General features: G+C 40.7%; 1 protein-coding gene across 1 annotated transcript in view; it reads left to right on the top strand.

The window, feature by feature from the left end:
- The window catches only part of GFRA1 (GDNF family receptor alpha 1), a 147,747-nt gene that overhangs the window by 82,329 nt on the left and 42,324 nt on the right, over positions 1–23,094 (top strand). The window contains exon 4 of the mRNA XM_082002537.1: positions 11,058–11,397. Coding sequence (XP_081858663.1) covers positions 11,058–11,397 — 340 coding nt within the window. The remainder of the gene's footprint in view (positions 1–11,057; positions 11,398–23,094) is intronic.

The following is a 23,094-nucleotide window of genomic DNA, read 5'->3' as shown; positions in this document are numbered from 1 at the left end:
TGTAATAGGATGCATAGGGAATACTATAGCTATTTGGAGAAGTTGTAGAGTTATTAAAAAATAGGTTAGAGCATAGTTTAGGCAGATAATTAAGTTGGGAAGAGACCTTAGGAGGTTATCGAGGTCCCACTCAAAGCAGGTCCAGTTTCCATAGTGGTCCTCCTATCCATTGTTTTTCCAGTATGGCTGCAAGGATTAATATGGGAGACTGTATCAAAAGGCTTGCTAAAGTCAGTGTAAATTAACACTGTACTCTCCTTCTGTCTACCGAACTAGTCATCTCAATGTAGAAGGCAGTTGGGCCTGATTTCAACTTGGTAAATCCATGCGGACTGTTTTTCATGACCTTCTTGTCCTTTATGTGCATGGATATGGCTTCAAGGAGGGCTTGCTCAATAATCATCCCTGCCACTGTGGCTAGTCTGACCCACCCGTTATTCCCTGTATCCTTCTGCTTGCCCTTCTTGAAGATATTTGTGACATTTGCTTTACTCCAGTCATCAGGAAATTCCCCTACTCACCAAGACCTAGGTAAAGGAGGTCAGCTTCACAGTGACGTAGGCCAGATCCCTCAGCACTATTGCACGCATCAGTGGTCCTATGGACTTGAGTATGTCTAAGACAGCATCAGTCAGGGTTTTGTTCTGGCTATAGCTGGTCTTGCTGTGGGGCAGGAGGGTGGATTATTTTATGAAATATCTTCCAACTTTGTGATTCTAAGATCAAAGATGAATGACAGTTTTATCACGTATGAGGTTTTGTCTTTCTGGAATTTCCTTCCTGCTCTGATAAGCTCTCCTTCCTTGACATCTCCTTTCTCTGAATCTACGTGCTGCAAGTTTTTTAGGGCTTTGGGCAGACTTTGGTCTGAGGAGCACAGAGAAGTTCCTTGGTTCCTCCACTGTGTGTTTCTGCATCCAATGAGCTAAATGGAGTTCCCTGTTAGACTGCTTGGGAAGAGTTTTATATCTCCTGAAAAGCGTTTCTGTGGGTCACATTTGCCTCTTATTTAAAAAAAAAATTGAAAATCCTACCAGGTAATTTTTACTTACGCAGCATTTGCTGAGCTTGTACTTGTGATTTGCCCATGAACAAATTTCACGATACCCAAATTTGGACATATGGATGTATACTCTTGTTCCTGGTGTTGGAGTTGTGCCCGTTTGTATGTACATCTATAGTCTAAGTTGAAGGCTTTCTCAGCCCTTTTCCTGTTATGCCAGACAATATTCATGTTCCCACCTTTGATATCTTTCCCTTTGGTTCGCCTGTTACTCTTTCTTTTGATGTTAAGAAAAAGTGCGGTTCTGTATGTGCAAAAACACTACTTTGGTTTTTTTAATATATTCTAACACTTTATGTGTTCACGTCCCACATTTTAACAGCTTTATTGTTTAATGAAGTAAAAAAAGTAAAACAGAAAAATACACCTTTATTGACAAAGCAGTTCTTGGTGTCTAGTTAAAACTGTAACGTGTGTTGGAAATTTTCAAAATATTAAACCTCAAAGCAGACCCTATGCTTACATTTTATAGCATATATTACGGCTCTATATACGTATATATTACAAGAAAGATCTAAGCCATTTTAAAGTAAGAATATACTGTGCTCTCAGTGTGTATAGAACTCCTCTGATTTTGGTGCACCAAAAGAAGGCAAAATCTCATGTTGAATTTAGCTTCAACAACAGGAAGCTAGCGTGGTTAGAAAAAATACCATATTCGGGGCCAAAAACCTTTCCTCGTCCGAAATCTGTTGTTATTTCAGGTTTCCATGTCATAGCTAAGAGCATATCTGGCCCCTTCTTTTCTGTAACTGGCATGACTTCAGGAATAAAGCAGTTGTTAGTGAGCAGAGAGGGGACTCTGGAATTTCCTGCACTCCTGCTGTGTAGATTCAAATGCTACGTTTAAATAATGGATGAAGCTAAGATTATTATAATTGATCATTGTATGATTTATATGGAGTAATTATAACTATGTTGAGAAAGAATTTTCAAAAGCTAGTTTCCTGGTAGCCAGAGCCATTAAATAACAGTGTGCTGCCAAAACAAAAATTAGGTGGGAATGTAGCCATGGAGTTCAGAATGTCTGTCCTCCACCTGATTTATAACTACCCTTATGATGACAGTATCAGTGGTATTTTCTTATTAGGAACAGTAAGAGTTGTTTGAATTGTTTTTCTTATCTAACACAACTCTGCATTGTTTTAAGCTTAGTCAAGCATAATAACTGGAAAACTGCAAAAATCTAATGTACAACAAAACTAAAAGGTGCAAGAGGTTGAAAAGGTTAATTAAAAGTGTAATGATCGCATTTACTGAGACAGTCCAATTAATCACTTTATTCCAGTGGTCATGTGATACAGAAACCATTGCTACAGATAACCGATTTCTAGTGCCGGCATACATGGCCTGCGTTCATTAAAATGTGTATTTTTCTACAAATGGAAATTTAAGTTTTTATTTTAAGTGGCTTTTATTTATTTGAAAATATTTCAAAATAGTAGCTGATGTTTAGCCCTGTGTCCTCACATAATACTTTCTCCAGCTAAACTCCTTGCAGTGTGGGAGCATTGCCCCCTTGATACTTGTAGCCTTATAGCCCCAGGGGAGGTTTGCTTACAGCTTAATGGGGTTGTAGGTATAGAAGAAATAAAGCACTAGAAATACATCATTAGTAATGTGATCTCTCTGAAACAGTGTATGTGACCAACAAAGTGAATTCTCAAGTGTCAACAAGCACATCTAAATGTAATTTTTACCATGTCAACTGGAAAAAGGCAAAAAGAACCTTGAAGGATCAATTACAAGGGTCATAACCTTGTATTATCTGATTTGCTGTAATATTCACATAAGTTTTATTGGAATGGAACATAAATTTGAAAAATAGTGAGATTAGAAAGGATTGCAATGCTAGAGCAAAGAGCTAGAAGCTTTCTCCTGGTTTATTTTGCTGGGGCAGCACTTCAGAGGGAGCCCATTATAAGCAGGAGAACAGTAGTTATGTTAACACGGTAATTAATCAAGTCTGAGGAAAAGAGGAAACAAGTTGTGAATTCAATTCTGCAGTAATAAAAAGAAATGCTGAAAGTTGCCCTGTAAATTGGCATGACTTTGGTAAACAGTCCCTCACTGTGTTTTGAGAACTTGCATGCAGTAAATCACTTCTCATGGCAACCGTGTAGGTTTGATATTTTCACATATTTTCATTATTTACTCTGTATTTTTGTGTGTGCCAATTTCTTCTCAATTCTTTTGACGTAGTATTTAGCTAATAATAAAATACTGAACTGTATAACATGAGAGCATATGCAGTAACACATTTCCACTTTGAATATTTCAAGGGAAAATTAATTAGAACAACTCAGCCGAAACTGTGGCGATAGCCTTCCACATCACAAAACCAGCCTCTGACTCAGTACAGAGCATGAATTGTACATGGAATAACTGAGATCTCTCCCTCAGAAAAAAATATATTCATGCATAATCCATCCCTAATGCAAGTGCAGTGTAGATACGTTAAAATGACCTTTACACCCTAAAACTCTTCAGGGTAGAACTGAAATTGTTGGTGCAGTGATGTGAGAAACAGTGACTGGATCAGTTTACAACAATTGGAAGTTTGTTTAGCAGCCTCTGATTTTATTCCTACATTTCTGCCTCCTACGTGAAATACCTTGCACAGGAGAAGTAAAAGTAGCATTAAAGAACCAAATTCTTGAACTTAGATTATTGAAAATTCAGAATTAACTCTAGTGAATAAAATGGATTTCACTATGCTGGTGTGAATATAAAGCAAAACTGCTATCCTCAGCTCCATGTGGAAAATTAGGGACCCTGGCATAACCTTTCTTTAGATTTGTAGCAGAACTGAAAGGTGATAGATCAGGATATTTGTGTGGGTGAAGACAGAAAGCTTTTCAGCCACAGACCACGATGTTGTTAACACTGGGGAGCAGGGTTTCCTCTCCCTCCCTGCTCTCATAGAACAAAATGTAAATCAGCTCACTGTGGGGTTGCAAGTCTTTCGTCTTACATAACCTGTAAGTTGAGCAGATGTCCCTCAGCCAACCCACAGGGCTTCAGCCAGCTCTTGAGTTTTCTGCTCAGCCTTCCTCCATTCCTCCCTAGAAAAGACTGAAAGTACCAAAGGGAATCTTAAGACATCATTTCTCCCCCTTTTCATCAATGCATATCCAGCATAGGAGTTTTCTCTTGCGGTCTTTATCTGTAATGTCTATTAAATGCACCAGGAAATGGTGAACTAAAGGTATCAGGATCTAACTCTAAACAGAGACAAGAGTCCTGCTAAGTGTTAGAGGCCAGATCCAGTGGTGAACTTGGGCAATGCAAAATGCAGCACGCAGGGCATGTGTCCCTCTTTGTAGAAATGAACATCCAGAAACAGACCAAGAAGTGGATTAAACATGTAAAGTCGGGAGCCCCTGCTTCCAGGTGATGTCTAAAGACACCCAGAATCCTTATAAAGTGCACAAGGAATACTGTGTAAAAAAACAAAGCAAAAAACCCCAAACACCCAACAAAAAACCCTGCACAATAAATCTCTAGATGGAGAATAAGAAATACAGAAACAGATTTGTTGGAAGACTTTGAAGCCGAGGAGCCAGTTTTACAGCCTCAGGCAGGTGCATCTGTCCACACAGCAATCGGTGTGTGGTCCTGGGAGTAGAGAGCCACTCTTCTTTTAAAGGGGACCTAGCAGAAGATGTCATGGTGCTTCAGTCATGAAGTTAGTTATCAGAATAGTCTTTGAGGAAGTGGGACACCTGTGCTCTGTGCTCTTGTCTACGGGTTTTCACAAAGCCTGGGAGGGTACCCTATGGATTAGACAGTAGGTTGGTCTGGACGGAAGGGGAGGAGCTGTGGTATAGGAAAGGTTATGTTTTTTTTAGCAGGGATTAGAAGAGCGCACAAGTGAGATCATACCTCTGTAGAGTTACAATTAAGAGAGTCATCTTCAGCAGGGAATCCTGGTTTCCAGTCATTGCTCTTTTAAGAGAAGTAACTTTCATTCCTGGGTGCAGGCCAGAACCGAGCAATCTGCCTCCCAGGGAGAGCTCTCATCCCTGGGCTGAAGCATCATGCTTTCTCTTCTGTTTTGCAATATGCACCATTCCCGTGCATCTTCTTGAGAAGACTGTACAGTGAGATGGTTTGTGAGACCAGTGGTTCTGAGTCTCCAGATCAGGGCAGGCATTGAACCAGTCTTCCAGATTCCAACTGATGATTCACCAGTGGAGTCTCATAAAAACAAAGGCCATGGTATTTTGAAAAAGACTTTGGGCGTAGCAGTTGTGCAGAACATGGTAGCTGAGTGATGAACACTTCCAAATCATGTCTGCTGGTTCACACTAAGCAATGTACATGTTCTTGATCTCTATAGGGCTTAGACAGGAGGCAGTCTTTACCTCCTCAAGTAGATTTTTGGCTGTATTCAGAAAAGGATTCTAGGGATCTGTGGAATTTGTGTTATCAAATACTTACATGACTGACAAGGAATGTAAAATGTGCCAGCTTTGGTTTCAGGAGCCTAAAGTCTCAGTTTAGGCAGTTTTGTTTATTTAGGTCCTTTTGTTGCTCTAGGCCTGGGTGTGCCCTTCTGCACACTGGAGTCAGTTTCAACATCCTTGTCACCTGGTGTACCTACTGCTGCCATCGATTTTAATTTTAACATGCATTGTGTCGTATTTGGTAGTACTGTGAAAGTGCTGCGTATAGCTGATTATGTATTAGCTTTAACTTAAAAAGTAAAGCACCTGCTTATTATGGTTATGGAACAGGGTTGAGGTAGGCCTGACTGTTCTCTAAATGCTGAGTAGAAGACAAGTGGAACTTCAGAATAACATGTATGTGTATCAGTCTCCTGATTGCTCAGGGATGACTTGTTTTTTCTCTGCCATTTGGGATTAGAAATAATTTGTCCAGGAGAATGTTTGAATCCAGCTTATTTGAATCTATAAAGATGCAGATGACAGTCTTTCCCACGCTTTCCTTATTTTTTAATCTGCTCTTCTTACAAAGCAGTATTACTTTGGTAAGCCCCATAGCAGCACTTTTGTTAAAGTGGGATCGTGGTTCTCCTCTTTGTTCTGGTCAGTTTTTGGTTCCTATATGCCATATTCTGCACCTGCGTTGGAGTATATACCCATTGGTTAGGGGTTAATAGGGGCCCATACCCACGTGGTCACCTCTATCACTTTGTAATTTTGCCTTCTGTCACATTAACATTTACCACTCGATCTCTTTTACAGCATTCCCTTCACTAAGACCCCTAGAAAACCTACTAATGCTAATTACTTGCAAATAGTAATTGTAATTTTAACGGCAACCTTGGTAAATTGCTTTTTATGTGCTGTAAGAAAATTGAAAACTTAGTGTCCATTTTGCTGTTTAATAAGAATCTCATAGAACAAGAAATAGTCCTTTTGCTCCTTCCGGCTAGTGGCAGCACGAATAAGAAGCTCCCAATATCCACTGAGAATCCCTTCTTGTGCACCATGGGGTTAACAGGAGTTGAGAAGACAGCCAAAGGCTCAGTAGGTGCAGAAATGGAATAGAAATGGAAATGCAAGGAAGATGAAAGAACAAGGTGAAGAGACTGTGAAAGAGGGTGAGGCATAAGGAACATCACACAGGGCAGAGGAAGCCCTGTTAAAACTTCAGAAACGTCTCTGGATAACGGACTGGAGCGTTTGGCTGGTCTCTCTCTGCTGTTGTATGGGAGCTCGAGTCCAGAGCTGTTGCAGCTTGTAACGATGTTGGGCCAGGGGGGTTCAGGAGATAGCAAACACCAAAGCGGTAACACCTTATACTATAATACAAGGCCTGTTTTTTCAGCCGTAAAATTTATCAGAAAAACATCTCACCTTGCACGCCCGCGTTGCACGTGGAGTAGAAGAGCCGTGAGCCGGTGATCCCTGTAGAGGTCAGTTAGTACCAGGGAGCCAGATAGTGCACAGCAAACTGCCTGGCAGGAGGGCGGCTTCAGGCACCCTGACGTTATGGATGCTGGGAGCTGCTGCTTTCCCACCAAGGCAGCAGCTCCTGGCTCTGGCTGTGTTCTGCCATGACTTGCCTGCGCCACATCAGGGTAGTGTCCAGAGCAGCGGAGCAGCTCGCAGCCGCCGGTGGCTCCTGCCGGGAGGCAGCATGCCGGCGTTTGCAGATCTGCTCTGCGGGGCCGCTTGCCGCCGGTGGAACCACCGCCTCGCACGCGGGCACGAGGCATCACGTATCACCTGCCTGGAAGTAACTTACCTCGGAGCCCGCAGCGATGTGGCAGGCGCGGAGAGCAGCATGGTTTGGCGGGGATCTCCAGAGTGGGCCCAAGGCAAAGCGGACCTGGGAGAGAGGAAGCTCTGCGTGGGGAAAGGGCGGTGGGAAGGAATCGTTACTTGTCCCACGCTGCTGCTCTGGCCGCCCTCAATCCATATCCAAGTGCCCCAAGAGAGGTGAGAACTGAAAAAGGATCTCCTTACACACACCTTTCCCAAAGGATAACGGCAGGAAAAGTAGCCTGGATTACATCCATTTGCTCTTAACGTAGTCAGTAGCTAGTAAGAGCCAAACTCCTGCCTGTCTTAATAATTTAAGCTTTGCAGAATAGAAGCTGGGTGAAATTTTGACCTTATGCATTACTGCTGTGTAAGTAAGCCTCAGAAACACTCTCAGTATCATTAACTGTTTGTAGTTGTCGCAGGACTTAGGAATAACTATGTTGTACTTTCGCAATAAAAATAAAGCATAAAATGTAAATTTTGCATTAAAACATGTTTTAAAAGCTTGGGAGAAGCTGACATTAATGAGAAGAGTTTTTGTAGACAGCCTCATTTAATTCAAATCCAGTTGATGCATATCTCTTATGTGCTGTATGTTAGTCTTGGTTTTAAAAGGTAGAAAGAATTTGTATAATGTGATTATAAATATGCCGGAAACGATAGCTAGATACTTGTGTATCAAAATAGAAAAGACACGTGGCAAGTTACAGCCCAGAGTAGTTCTAGAAAGAAAAAAACAGCCACCAAAAGACCTGGTCGATGTTCAACGCTGACATGTAAAGTAATGCAAGTCGTGGGTAGATATAAATTGTGTGAAAGATATGAATGAGCATAACTATTGTTTATGAAAAATTTGCACCTAATTCAAATTTCATCCAAGATAACTTGCACTGCTGTCTGCGTGGTCAGTGAATTGGCTTGTGCTCTGTTTTTTAAAAAGATTGATTAACCTGTCCCTTTTGATTTTTGAGGGGTTCATATTCACAGTGCTTTTTAATTCTGTATCAGCATTTACTACATTTTGGACCCATAATGGAAAACAGGTATATGATTATCAGCAAAGAGGTGCTTTATTACATCTTGGGCTTTCTTTTAAAGAATGCTTTATAATATATCATAGAGTAAGCTGATGTCTCTTCGTATTGAAATGCCCCATTCAGAGCTCTTCGGTGGAATCTTGTTTTAAAGAGTGGAATTCAGCAGTTAACTCCCAGGCACAAATAACCATGTAATTACTCTGCAATCACATAGTAATTAGCATGTACTATTCATATATTGCATAATTATATGCCCTGCAGATTACATAGTAATTATATTTGTACTAAACATATAATTCTATATACTGTATAAAAAAAAACCTTTGAGCATTCATAGTTAAGCTTACAGTTGTATGCTAATGTCATACAACATTTGATATAAAAATGTTATGATTTTATGAGAGGGTTGTATTTTGGATATCTCATCTCTCCTGCATCTGGTGTTCCTTAGTGTGGTAGTGTGCTATTATAAGAAATGCTTGGCTCTGTTAATTTATAGTCAAATGTTGCATGTTTATAATTTTGTAATTTGTGAAGATAAGGAGCAAAAAGTTGCAGTTTGTTGTGCAAGAAAATGGGATTGGGAAGGACTTGGAGTGTGCACGTTAAATGTACAGAGGATAAATGTACAAACCCACTGAACATAGTTACAGCATATCACTAGAGTGAAAAACAAATCTAATACGACTTAGGCATTGTGTTATTCCTGGATAGGTAAGTTATATGGTGTCGTGGCTTAACCCCAGCTGGCAACTAAGCCTCACGCAGCTGCTCGCTTACTCCCCACGGTGGGACAGGGGAGAGAATCAGAAGATTAAAAGTGGGAAAACTCATGGGTTGAGATAAAAGACAGTAACAGGTAGAGCAAAAGCCGCGCACGCAAGCAAAGCAAAACGAGGAATTCATTCTCCACTCACCATGGGCAGCCAGGTGTTCAGCCGTCTCCAGGGAAGCCGGGCTGCATCGCGGGTAACGATTACTTGGGAAAACAAACGCTATCATTCTGAATGTCCTGTCCCCTCTTCTTCTCCAAGCTTTATACGCTGAGCATGACATCCTATGGTTTGGAATATGCCTTTGGCCAGTTGGGGTCAGCTGTCCCAGCTGCGTCCCCTCCCAGCCTCTTGTGCACCCCCAGCCTGCTCGCTGGTGGGGTGAGGTGAGAAGCAGAAAAAGCCTTGACTATGTGTGAGCACTGCTCAGCAATATTGAAAATATCCCTGTGTTACCAATACTGTTTCCATCACAAATCCAAAACACAGCCCCATACTAGCTACTATGAAAAAAATTAACTCTATCCCACCCAAACCCAACACACATGGGGTAGTAGCAGGTGATATATTTGTATAATGTCAAGTGTGTGCTAGCACTAAGGCCTGTCTTGGGCAGTCAGTTCAGGCAACTGCAGTACCTCAGTGCACCATGTCAGCCAAGCTGCATCATCTTTTCCTGCCATGGGAAAAGATAAAAGGTTGGTGTCCTGATCTGGGAATGGGAGGCAAAGTGGTAGGAGAACAGAGAAGAGTGGCACTTAGTGGTAGAAGCGGCTTGGGCTGAGTTTTTAAGAAAAGATGGAATATCTAGAAGAAAAGGCTTTTTAAGAAGAACTTAGAGCTTTAGATCATTTGAGATGTTTTATCTTTGGTCAGCCCCGCTAAGAGGTTGCTGCAGAGTTTTAGATATTTGCAAAATATGTTTTGTTCAGCTTGCAAATTCTGTAGCAATGTTAATGTGTTCTCTTGGATCTGTGATGTTGGCATTCCTAATATCCAGAGCAGCATTACAATTATTCTTAACTGAGTATTGCATTCTAATGCCAGCTGCCTTCATTTTCAAGCAAAGCATATATTGGGTTTTAATGTCTGGATAATGTATTGCAAAATTAAATGTGTAATTATATTGTTAACTTTTATCTGAGTTACTTGCTGTAGCGCGTGCCTGTGTGTGCGTGTGCGCGAGAGAGACATACTCCTTTCTTTCACAGCAACTTGTTAATTTTACGTCAGCTTTTTCAAAGCTTGTAATCTTCATAAAACTTCCAGGTTCAGGTGGCATCTATAGATCTTAAAACAATGTCTTTCACAAAGCGTGGAGCTTACAGGCCTTGTGGGTGGCCTTAGAGAGCTCGCAGTCGTGGGGCTGCACCTGCTTTCCTTTCTGCCTGGGTGGGCTGTTTTCATACCTCAAAAACTGTAGTAATAGGCATGTGGCTTTTCCATTCTGCAGAGTACACAAATTACATTTATATGTTGTTACCCAGTGTAGACACTGAATGTCATTTATATTGTTCAAGGGAAAAATAAAAAATGTCAGAGCTTTACAAAACCAGAGTTAAGATCCCACGTTCTCACCGTGTTCTTGTGCAATGGGCCAAATGTATCCCTTCTAATTTACCAGCAATTTTAATAGTTTTTTAGTGAAGCCGAGTCTTACCCAATATTCATCCTGTATGTCTGCTACAAAGAAGATGAAGTGCAGCCTGCCTGGTGTAATTGTCATTTATTTTCCAGCATTCTGACCTTAACGCATGCCTGTGCTCTTGTTCACTGTGTTAAACCATTACCCTAGGTATCATAAGGACTGGTCGCAGTTTCTGGCACTGAAAGTTTTGTATGTAATAAATATATAATCAGGATCTCATTAACAGTGAAATAAACACAAACATCAAAACTCAATATAAATGTGACACATTTCTTACTGCTGTTGTGTTGTTTTTTCTAGTGGAGCCAGTACTTTCAAAGGGGAACAATTGCTTGGATGCAGCAAAAGCTTGTAACCTAAATGATACCTGCAAGAGGTTCAGATCTGCTTACATAACCCCCTGCACCAGCAGCACGTCTAATGAAATCTGTAACAAGCGGAAGTGTCATAAGGCCCTCCGGCTATTTTTTGACAAAGTTCCCCCAAAGCACAGCTACGGGATGCTCTTCTGCTCCTGTCGAGACGTAGCCTGTACAGAAAGGAGACGGCAGACTATTGTTCCTGTGTGTTCATATGAGGACAGGGAGAAACCAAACTGCCTGAATTTACAAGAATCCTGCAAGAAGAATTACATCTGCAGGTAAGATAGCACATGGCAGGGGAGTGATTAATGAGGTACCAGAGAGAACTTTTTGGTACTGCTGGATTTGCCAGGACTAAGGGTCAGAATATCCACTAAGGAAAAGGATGAGTCAGGGAGAAAGCAAATGCCTCTGACATCCTTAACAGAGTTAACTAAAGCCTGCATCTGGTTGCAGTGTGTGCCTTCTCCACAACTATTCACAGCTACTCCCTCGCATTACGGAGGAATCTTTAAACCCCCAGTTTAATTTTCACAGATTTTTGTTGGAAACATTTTTGTTAGATGTCTCTATGAAATGATGTCTTAGAATGATTTTGATGTCCCATGAGTGACCAGGTGAAAATAGAATTATTCATTATAATGGGATTCATTTTCATTTTAGTCTTATGTGTAAGCACTAGTAACTGTTTGTGAATACAAGCTACATGTTGGACTTTATGGTCACAATACACAGACTACTCGTGGGCTTTTTCTTCCTGGAAAGAAAAGGAGTCCACATTTTTAGACTAGATCCCACTATCTTCTTAGAGCTGTTTTAGACTTGGAATTGTTTTATCCCCCCTCCCCTGACAAAAGCACTGGGCTGATACAACTGGAGGGTCATTGATTCACTGACCGAATTCCCAGCCTCCTTCCTTTGCATGTTCAGCCCGGAGAGGCAGTGCAGAGTGCTGCTCCACAGGACAAACCGGGTCCTTTCGCCCTTGGCGAGTTCCCTGCAGGCTGTCACACAGCGAGGGCATACAAGATCTCCTCTGCCCTTAGGAAATGCTTTATTCCTACTTAGCATTGTGTATGTTTATATTAGAACATTGTTGTGCTAATGTTATGTTTATGAAGTTATGCCCAAGAATCTTGCTCATTGCTAATGTGTAAATTCTGTGCAGATTATCCAGTTCTGTGAATTAGTGAGTAAGGAAATAAACACTGTTGTAAAATGTCAAGGATGCTGAAGAGATGATACAAATCTTAGCAAGTGCTTACATATGCCTGGTGTACTTTTAAGTTTCTTTGAGATCTCCACTGCTGATCTTAAACATTTAGCCGTAGCACCTCAGATGTGCCCGAGTGTTCTTCACAGGCGAGGAGGCGAGCGGTGCCCTGCCCTTGATGGCTCAGGGGGAGTCTGGAGCCACTTTTCCTGCTGACCCAAATTACAGCAGATTTAAATCAGAGCAGGGTTCTCATTTCAGTCCAGTGAGTTGCATTCAGCACCGTCATAGCTGTTACCATTGCAGTTTATGAAAGCTGGATACAGCTACTACATGTAGTCTCAGAACCACCTGTTTTCCATTTCCATGTTGTGCCGTTAGTCTTTTTGTTCATATACATTGCCTTCCCTATACACAGGCCCTGTTAATTAGTAGAGCTACAGCTTTACTTTACTGTGTTTTCTGCCAAATGTCCAGTGTGTTACAGTGTCAATGAAATGGGAGAGAGGAATTTATAGGGAGAGTTCTTCCTATTATTCAGGCTGTAGCGTTCAGAAATTACTTAATCAAATTAATGCCATCACTTCTGTCACAACTGTGTTTTCCTTTGGTCAGCTTTGATCTAATGTTGTCTCAGCAGTTCACAGAATCACACAATGGTAGGGGTTGGAAGGGCAGGATCAGTTAAATTTTTAATGTCATTTTGTTTAATTTGACTTCACGAGTCTGGTGCTGTGCTTTCTCCATTGTATTACTGCAGAGGAAAGCTTGGTAAAATCTCTGCTCCCTTTGCCCTAAGTTGCAGCTGGCAATGGGGTAAAAATGGATTTCTTTACAGGTTCTTCCTGTGGCTTTTTTTCTTTAAAATACCAACATTAAAAAGTTTGGACTCTTCCAAGGCTCAGTGAGACCTGGCTGTGAGGGTGAGGGGCAGCACTGGTACAAGGGAACGGGTGGGCAAACGCCTGCAGGGTCTGGGGCAGAGGCAGTGAGGGCAGCACTTGGGTCCTGTGCCTGGAGGTAAAGCAAGTGTGATGTAGGTGTTAATACCTCCTGGGCTGTCTAAGCTGCTAATATATTTAATACCTTCCCTCTCTACTGTCATGGTGAGGAGGAATCAGCAGCAGAGCTATTCCAACCTATCCATAATAGGGCAAAAGACATTTTGTCTCTGTGATTTGTGCTCTTGGAGGGACTTGGTGTGATTTGTTCCCCTTGTCCTGCAGGAAGACAGGAACTTCAGCAGGGGAGGAAAGAAACGGGAGAGGATCTCCTCCCTGCTATTGAAAGTATTGGCATTGATAAATATCACTCTACATAGTAATTCCAGATAAGTTTAGAATACTTAGAAGCAGTAGTCAGTAGGCATATAATTCTAGCTCTGATAACTTCTATTTCATTTTGAAATCAAAAAGAGTATCTAAATGGGAGAATAATTTGAGAATACGTTCTGCCTACTGTGAAACAGAGTAATTTAGAAACTATTATTTGCATGCCTATTACATCTATTAAAGCTTCTTCGTAATGCTAGTTATGCACAAGGAGACAAGTTCTAAAGGGTTTCTGAAAGTACCTTGGTTTATGAATGCTGCTTACTCAAAAATGCAAGATTTGAATCAGCCAATGCTCTGTATAAAATATCAACTGGGCCTGTGTAAATAAGTATTTAAACATGCAGTTTTGGAAGCTCTTTAAAAGATTTGTCCTGGATGCACTTACCACTGAATCTATTTTTGAAACAGTGTTAAGCCCAGAGAAGTGATTTGGCCAAACTGCAGGTATCACTAACTGAGATGGCAGGACTTTCTGCTTATTTTTTTTCTTTCTTATTCATTAATCTATCTGTTATATAACATAAACTCTTGATTGAGGGAGAAAAGGACCATAAATGTCAGAAAATGCAAAGAGGTTTTGACTTACATAAATAGACCTAATTTTTCAACTTCATTAGAATACTGAATGGTTTACTTTTGTTATCATTTTTCTGCTGCCTCTACTTGCATCCCAGTCCATATCCAGCTTTGAAACCAATTGGAGTCTCTCAGGCATGCCTGTTGATGCTCACTGAAAACAGAAGCAGAAAAGCAAAGAACAAAAAGAAGCCATTAGAGTTCCTTTATATTATGAACATAAACAAAAGTTGTGAGGAAAGTCAATATACTGTCAAAAACTTTCATCAACGATATTGTCCTGGAATAGCTCAAACCTCTGAGCAACCTCCTGTTCTGATCACTTTAGCCACCAGTTAAACTTCAGAAAGTTGACTGGCATGTTTTAAAAATATCATTCTGCTGTAAATGCATGGCAGTGTGCTTAATTTTTGCCACTATGACATTTGAGTATTTCATATACTATTTCCTTTGAGCAATGAAAGTATGAGTCATTAGTTTGGTCTTTTTAATAATCTGTGTTTTGAATTTGCATACTTCCTCTGTCTCCTGGATATGTTCGGAAGGCACTGACCAGAATGATAGTGATACAAACACATTATTTATTAAAAGAACAGTATCAATCCAGTCACACACTGCAAGGATCTGAAAAGAAGGCAGCATAAAGTGAGGCATTTTTTGTTAATATAAGAATCTAGTAACAGCATGTTTCTTGTCCTTCACAATTAACTATATTCAAAATGATTGGTCAAATCATTGAGGCTCATTTTTAATGTGAAATAGCCAGAAAGTAGTTCTTGACTAATTTCAGACAACAGCCATTGTATCTTTTTTTTTCCTAAAAAAAATACTACTCTCAATGTTTTGCCTTCAGTTCTGTAAAAAGCACATGTTGCTGGCTACAGCTATTTGTTACTGAACAAAAGGATAAAATGGCTGCATAAGATATTTAAATAACTTTTCTTCATGGGCTGTCTGAAGGATAATAAAGAAATGTCCTATTAGGTTTCAGTAGATGTGTCACCTCCATCACATCTACACAGTAAAGATATTTTCAGTACTGTGTATTCAGAGAACTAAATCTTTATAAATCTGCTTTCATTGGTGTGTTATTATCTCCTGACCAGTTTCTGGTCACCTATCCAGTCTTAATTTTGTTGCAACCACCCATTCAATTCAGTATGAAAGTTTTTTGCATCTACAGGTATAAAAACACTGCAAAGATGCGCAAACATTTTCATCGGTGTGTAAAAGAGTTCCTCCACAGTAAAAGCTAGAACAAAAGCTCAGCTGCTTCTTACATTTTCTGAAACTGTAAGAAACTTGCCAAGAAATTAATGTTCCTTCTTTTTATTCTATTGAACATTTTTACTGATAATTTACCGTGGAAAGGGAGTCATCATATCTGTGCTCGTTTTCCATACGGCATGTGCAAAGCTGCAAGTGCTTTACATCAGTACCTGTTTGTAAAAGTGGCTTCTCCGCTTAGGACTTCTGGGCTGTTCCTGCAACACGTCGTTACTGACTGCAAGCCCTACACCCTCATGGGTAAGACTTGTCAGAGGAGGGTGCGGTTCAACACCGCGGGCAAGTCTATGGTGAGGTGTTACCGTAGATGCACGCAGATGTTACGCGCAGGCAGCCTTTTTTGTCCTGCTGTAGGAAAGGGAGAGCCCAGCACCTTATGTTAGGAGAGAGCCTTCCATTACAGCATCAATGAGTCGCAGCGAGGAGCACACTGAAGGGATCTGGGGGTGTAGATGGAAGAGGGGAAGAAGATACATGCCCTTTTCCTCAAAATTTATGTTCCCTAGGCTTCTCTTTCATTTTTCTGACTTGCTCCCTTCCTTTTTTCTCATGCCTCTTTCCCTTGCTTAGTCTCCTTTCATCTCCCCTTTTCAGGTCTCCCAGTCATTATCTGACTTTCATCAACCCTCTGCCACGTTTGAATTCTATTACAGCCACTTACAGTACCTCGTCACCTGTTCCTCTTCGTATTGTTCTTTTCCTCCCTCAATATCCTGCCACAGTCCAGTGATTATCTGTAATTCAGCAAACGAGCGGGAAAATATAGGTGCTACCTCCCTTTCTGAGCCTTGTAGCTTATTTTTATTCAGTTGACCAGCTACTAAGCTTGACTGCTTGGTCTCAGACTGGCTCTAGCTTTATGTGTTAAAAGGACACTTGGTGGATATTTTCATAAAGGACGCAGTAATATTATACAGTTCTGTATAGCAGAGCTGGATTTGCATCCCTCCGGGGTATTTATATCAGTTTGGCACTCAAATCTGTCTGGCAGCTCCTTGAGATGATTGGTGTGTTGTCAGGGTGCAAAACCAGGACAACAACATAGTTTTTGTAATGCTGTTAAGGACATTAAAACAGGGATACTCTTGATTTCTAGACATGTGCAGGCTATGCCTACATTGTATGTTTGGAGACTGGGTCAGGGAGCGGGCAACCAACCTCGCGTGCTGCCTGGCTCACCCTGCCCTGGGTGTGGGATGTCGGCAGTGTAGTAGGGTTAGCCTGAGCACCTGCAAATCAGGGAAGCTCCTGTGTCTGCAAATACCAAGTGGGATAGGAAAAAATGTAAAGCTACCTTTCAACCCATATATTGCAGCAAGCCCAGAAGCTCACCTCACATCTATAAGCACAGCCTGAATTTGAAGAAGAATGATTTTTATATGTATATACAAGTGTAGGCATATAGGTATACATTGCTAGAGGTACCATATTTATTTAAGTGAAAAAAAAAAACCCCACCCCAAATATTAATTCATTGTAATGAATTTATAGTGAGGAATGATCACAATTCAGAAAATTCAAAAAAAGAGATCTGGGGGGAGGCTGGGCAGAAGCTGGTGTGCTCTGCAGAGGAAACATGATGGTGTAATGGAGTATGTGTGTGAGCAATTGCTAGCCTGGAAAAAAATATTAATGCAGGCTCTGCAAAATAAGCAAAAACCCTTTCAAGTCAAGGTAAAGTAAAGATAGAAAATGCTGCAATATTGTATTATTTTCTTCCCTTCTAGTCCTTTACATGATTCATTACACTCATGTCTTTCATTAGCAGAGTAAAATAGACAGAGTATTAGTCTCCCCCCACCCAAACAAAATTTTAAATTTCTTCCCCCTGAATAAAAAGACAAATGAATCAAGCAGTTCTTCCTTAAGACATATCCATAAATCCCTTAGGAATCCAAAAATCAGAACATCCAGCAAAACAAGACTGCTTTGTCCCTGTTAAAGTGTAGATGGATCTCGTTCTGCTGTGCCAGGATCTGCTTGGCCAGCCCTCATTTATACTTTTTCTGTTCCGCTTGAGAGGGTCTTGAAGATTAAAAGCTTGCTGGGTAATTGACATTTCTCCAAAAGAAGCAAAAATTCAAGGCTATAGTAATCAGAAAAATGGCTCAGCCTTATTCCCGCACCCAACTCGCACATTGCGTTGTGCTTTAACAACGAAGAGAGCCTCACGCACAGCGGGTTTATGCTCCACGAAGCAGTAACCAGACAGTATCTTTAGGCTGATGTCCCTTGTCAGGCAAGCTTGAAACTCTCCAAGCAGCATCCCTGCAGTCAGCTAGAACCTCTGCTGATTCCTGAAACCCAGTCTCCACGAAAAGGGAACGCAATTCTTTTGTGCCCATTACCTGTAAAACGCAAAGTATGCCTCAGCATTGTCAGAACTGTTTGATTCAGGTGACCTCTGTTTTGCATGGTGTAGCTTTGGCAGTACCCTGATGCTAGTCCTTTCTGGTTACTTTTGAGGTTAAGAACAAACCATGGCACTGAATATTCATTACTACCTGTCTACAGGGTTGAAAAAGTGAGAGAGGGAATAAAGTATGTGTGTGTGAACATACAGCAATAATAAAAAAAACCTGGATACAAATGATTAGAGTTTTATAGGTCATATTTAGATACCCTGCCTTCAGTGGGTTAAAGTACTCACAGCCCCCCGTAAACTTTTGCTCTAAGAACTTGGGGGCATTTGTATCATCCAAATGTGCTACTTCATCTCTGTGTATCATTTTGTCTGAAAGGGCTTGTTTTGTTACTCTAAGTGAGAAGGGAAAACTGGCTGTGTAATATAAGAAATAAAATGACTACAGGTCACAGAGATGAGCCAGGAAGGGGGTTACAGCAGGGCAAATGCAGCCAGTTTTGTTTTGTTCATTTATCACGGGGGAAAAATTAAACTACCTATATATTAATGAAACAGTTTCACCCATGTTTAGTCAAAAATATTGAAATCCAGGAAAGGTAAATTTGGCATTAAACTTTAATAGAGATCTAAATTTGGAGCTGCTCATGTTCTTGTGGATAAAGAAACACTTGCTTTGCTGGATGGGGTTCCAGTAAGAGTACTGCTACTGCTGATTTGTTGAATTGTTAGTTGTGAGATGTTTGTAGAGAGCAGGACTTTAGCATCCACTGGTTTGCATGAGTGGTTTCCACCCACTAATCTGTTAAATCTGGTGAAAAGAAGATTTTTGATTCCTTTTAATCTACACCCAGTCACATTTGGCTAACTTGCTGTTTCTGGGGCAAAGAAAGGGTGTACATATCACCCAATAGCATTTTCTTTAATAAATCAAAATGTTTTCTCATTTATCTCAAACCATGTATATGCTACAGGCAAGAAGCTGCTGTATGTTTAATGTGAATAACAGAGCTATTGTATCAAGTCCATTCCCAGTGTGCTTCCTCTGACATCAGCGACATCAGTGGATTTATTCCAGGGATGAATTTGGCTATTCCTGTTCTGTGTAGGTAAATCTTCAGGCAATGCTAATTAAAAGAATGTCAACTGATTTTACCATTCCATTATGCTGGACTTTGTAAAGGTTATTTATATCATTCTACATCAGGCCCCAGTGAGAGAATATTTCTGGTGGCAGTTCATCTATTAAAATAGCTGCAAGAAAATGTAAGCACTGGAACTGAAAATAAAACTTTGTTTCTCAACAGAGCAAGTGACAGCCATGTGCATATTTTCAAATTTTAGCATTTTAATGCTTATTGAATAGAAATTGCATTGCTTTCATTATGTTTTAAGCACTACCATGTTACTGATGAAGTAACTACTGTTAAGTGGAAGCTAGATGTAAATGCACCAGCATCCACAAAGAGTTCTCAGAAGAGGTTATGGTTGTTTCCTATGCTTTGATTATCTGCTGGCTTTAAAACAAGTGACACAGAAAGGGTTTTTTGGTGTGTGTTTACTGTTGAATATAGATTTTTCTCTGTGAGCTGACTGTGATCCTTGTCTAAGATTATTAATAGATGACCTTACGTTCACATGTTTGTGCTTACACTATATTTGTCCAACCACATTATATAAACCGTTACAGTGAGCTTTTCTATAATAAAGCACATATGACTAAGACCTCTGTTAAATTAAAACTTGACCATATTGTTTGAGTGTTCAGTTAATTTTCTTTTGTTCCAATTCAAGCATAAATTACAGTGGTTGTCCTCTCAATTATGATGCTTCTTTTTCTAATTAGGCATTGTGAAAAGCTGGAGATAGGTATCAGTAACTGGCCATTTTGCAGCATTGCAAAATATTCTTCAGAATGGACAGTGTCTTTCAGAGCAACGTCTGTAAATACCTGGATATATCCCAGGCTGTCAGCTCTCAGCCTCAGTGGCTGTGTTCATGTTTTTTTGACAATAGAGGCAAAAAGCCCCTTTTTAAGACAGCCACATCATCCTTAACTGATAAAAATGGTTTACTTTCCAATCTTATACTACAAATCAGTGCTTTTTGTACTAGCATGATATGTCTATATAGCTTCTAAAAGCAAGTAAAACATGTTGAATAAGATCAATGCTTTGGTTTGCTAGTGCTACAACTTTTCAGCTTGCTGCTTGATGGGGCTGTTTTGTGCATGGAAAAAAAGTGTTCACATAAAAGAGACTCTAATCTGCTTTTATCTGCTGTAGTTTTGATTTTATATTTGTTGTTTTACTCCTAAAGCCAGAACAGTTTTTAGAGTAGCTTCAGGATGAGTTTCAGCCGTGCTGGCTGCCTACGGGCCCTACATGATTGGGTGCATGCTGGGCACCCTCTCTTTCCTTCAGCCAGTTCTCTGACAAGGGGGTGCGGAGCTTTTCCACTCAGTAACACCACAACACAATACCACAGTGCCACTGGAGGATTTTCCTCTGCAAAAAGCATCCCTACGTAACCTTAGGAAACCTGATGATCCAGTGCATCTGTCAACAGAAACTTTCCTGGTGAAGAGAAAACTTGTATTGGACTTTTAAGATTGTTTTGTGTCTCCAAACTCCAAAACAGTTTCATGCTTGAGCCAGCAATATTCTATTACAGTTTATTGAAGTGGTTACAGAGTATATCATTGTCATGGACATCTTTCTTAGGTACTTGGAACCACATCATTTTCAGTGTGCATTCATGATATAGTTATTAATAAACACCTAAGCATCCAATGGCACACTCAAGGACTTGTGGTGGCACTAATTTCTTTGGCTTGCTTTTTGAGAGTGACAATGATATTCCTAGGTTTGCAGCCTGTAATTCAAAGACACTCCTGTCTGCCCAGCTAATGAAGTGAGAATAACTCTATCCATAATGCACTAGTTCCTTCCTGAGTAACATGCTATCAAGAGACACTCTCAGGCTTGGACATCTTTAAAAATGACAGTCATTTATATTTAGAAGCTTGAAATTAAACAGCATAAAGGAAATGAAATAAAATGAAAATACACAAACTCACAGTACTCAGAAGGCAGCTAGTGGATTTGTCCATGTTATGGGAGTGATTTGATAGAGAGACAGGTAGACTAAATAGAAATCTTACCAGCATCTCCTGATAGAAATCACAGACTGACAGTTCAGCCTATCATTTTGTAGAATATTCTGAGAAGTGTTTTTGTTGCTGCTGAGAAGGCAGAAACATATTATGTATGCTTAAAGTCAATGCAAGGAAACAGAGCCCTGCAAAACATATTTAATATAGGTTTGATTTCCTGTGGAATGCTTTCCAGATGTTCTCTCAAACAGGCCTCTCAAAAATGGTCTGGGGTAATTTTTTTGCAAACAGAAAATTCTGGTTTGTGTCACTGCATCTGAGAATCACTGTTCTAATTCTTTCTTGCATTACCTTGTGCTCAGGATTTGCACCATATTTTTCAAAACTGGTTTTATTACACAAAAGGTCAGCAGTATAAAAATATTTATATTACCCAATTGCAAATAAATCATACTTGTTTAGAATCACATTTGAGCTTAGTAGTTTCCCTTCAACCCAAAGGTGACCTACTATATTAAATTAAACTTACTCTCATGCACGATCTTGAGTCGCTTAGAGGATTTCACTAATATTGATAAACTATGAGATTAGTGTTTGGTTAAGTTCTTTTGATTTTCTGTAGCAGACGTTGTGTAAAAAGGTCTAACAGGTCTCTAGCAGATGACATGAGCAAGGGGAAAGGATAACAATAACAGAAAATGATATATAACTTACGTTGCATAAAATACAGTAATAGAACATGGGTGTGGGGTATGTTTATTTAAGAGCGCTTGTTACTGAGAAAAATTAGGTTTGTTGATAGAAGAATGGAAAGAATACAGTGTTTGTACTGTTAATTTTAAAATACAGGTATGCATGGGTGGAAATATTTTTCATTTTTCATGACTGAATTTCTGATAGTTAGCTCTCCCTTATCTGGAGTACTAGATGTCTAGAAGGACCCTGGTACACAAAACGCCTGGATAACATAGATACTGGCAGACACGGTGGGGAACACGGTACAGACGGTCAGCCAGCCAGTTTGGGTCAACTGTGGGTGCTCTGCTGGAGGAACCAGCTTTGGTGGCCTGTTGTGTCCGTGCCTGATGCTCTGAGGAAGCATTCGTGATGCTAAGGGGCATCTGAATGGATCTTGTGTGGTCTCTGGTTCTTTCTCTGTCCAATTATTCCACAATCCAAATACACTGCCTGTATGTAATTTGGTATTGTCTGTATTTTACTTCCAGATGAACAACACAAATTTTAGAGCCAGATAGAATTCAGAATCAAATATTTGCATGGGCTTAGGCTAACAGTCATTTAAAATAACAAAACAGAAGCAAAACCAGATAAAAACCAGCATCTTTTGGCTAGTAGCTGGTGTTTGGTGTCCAACATCCTGTAATGGTTTCTGCCAAAGTTGCAAAAAGATTTGTGTCTGCTCATGTGAGAGAAACTGTTTTCAGTATTCAGGTCTTGGGAGTCAAATGGTCTGCCATCAGATCTTTACCTTTTTTACCTCTCCTTCCCAAAAGGTACAAACGCTGAGCTGTGTGTCAGGGCACAGCATGGGCTGGGGGCTCCCTGGCGTGTGCGGGGTCCCCCCTGGGACAGGCAGGGCAGGACCTTGCAGGCAGGGCTTGTCCCACCACCCCAGCCAGGGAGCGGGGCAGCCCGGGCATCGGGCACCACCCTGGGTACCGGCTGGGATGTCGGCCCGTGGGTGGACCTGGCTCAGTGGGGCCCGTGCCTTGGCAGGGCAGGGCTGTGGGGGGCTGGAGGCTGAGGTCCTATGGCATTGCTGGGGCAGGGACTTAGGCCTGGTGGGACTGGAATGGCGTCCTGGGCCATAGGCTGGCTAGCGGGAGCCCCAGGGGCGGGCAGGGACATTAGTGCCCTCAGGGCCCAGACACTGTCGTTGTTTGAGAAGGAAGGTAGCAACCAAAGAAAAACTAACCTTTTTGGTGAAAAAAATTAATGGAGTTGCCGTTTAATATATGTATGTAAAAATGACCATTTAAAAAAACTGCCAAAATTTATGGTTGCTCACAGGTGCTCAATAGTGTGTGTACATAACTAAGGAGGTATGAGATGTATTAGTATTACACA

The sequence above is a fragment of the Phaethon aethereus genome (assembly GCF_964289735.1).
Source record: "Phaethon aethereus genome assembly, chromosome: 7".
Classification (NCBI taxonomy): domain Eukaryota; kingdom Metazoa; phylum Chordata; class Aves; order Phaethontiformes; family Phaethontidae; genus Phaethon; species Phaethon aethereus.
This window is presented reverse-complemented; position numbering and strand designations above follow the sequence as displayed.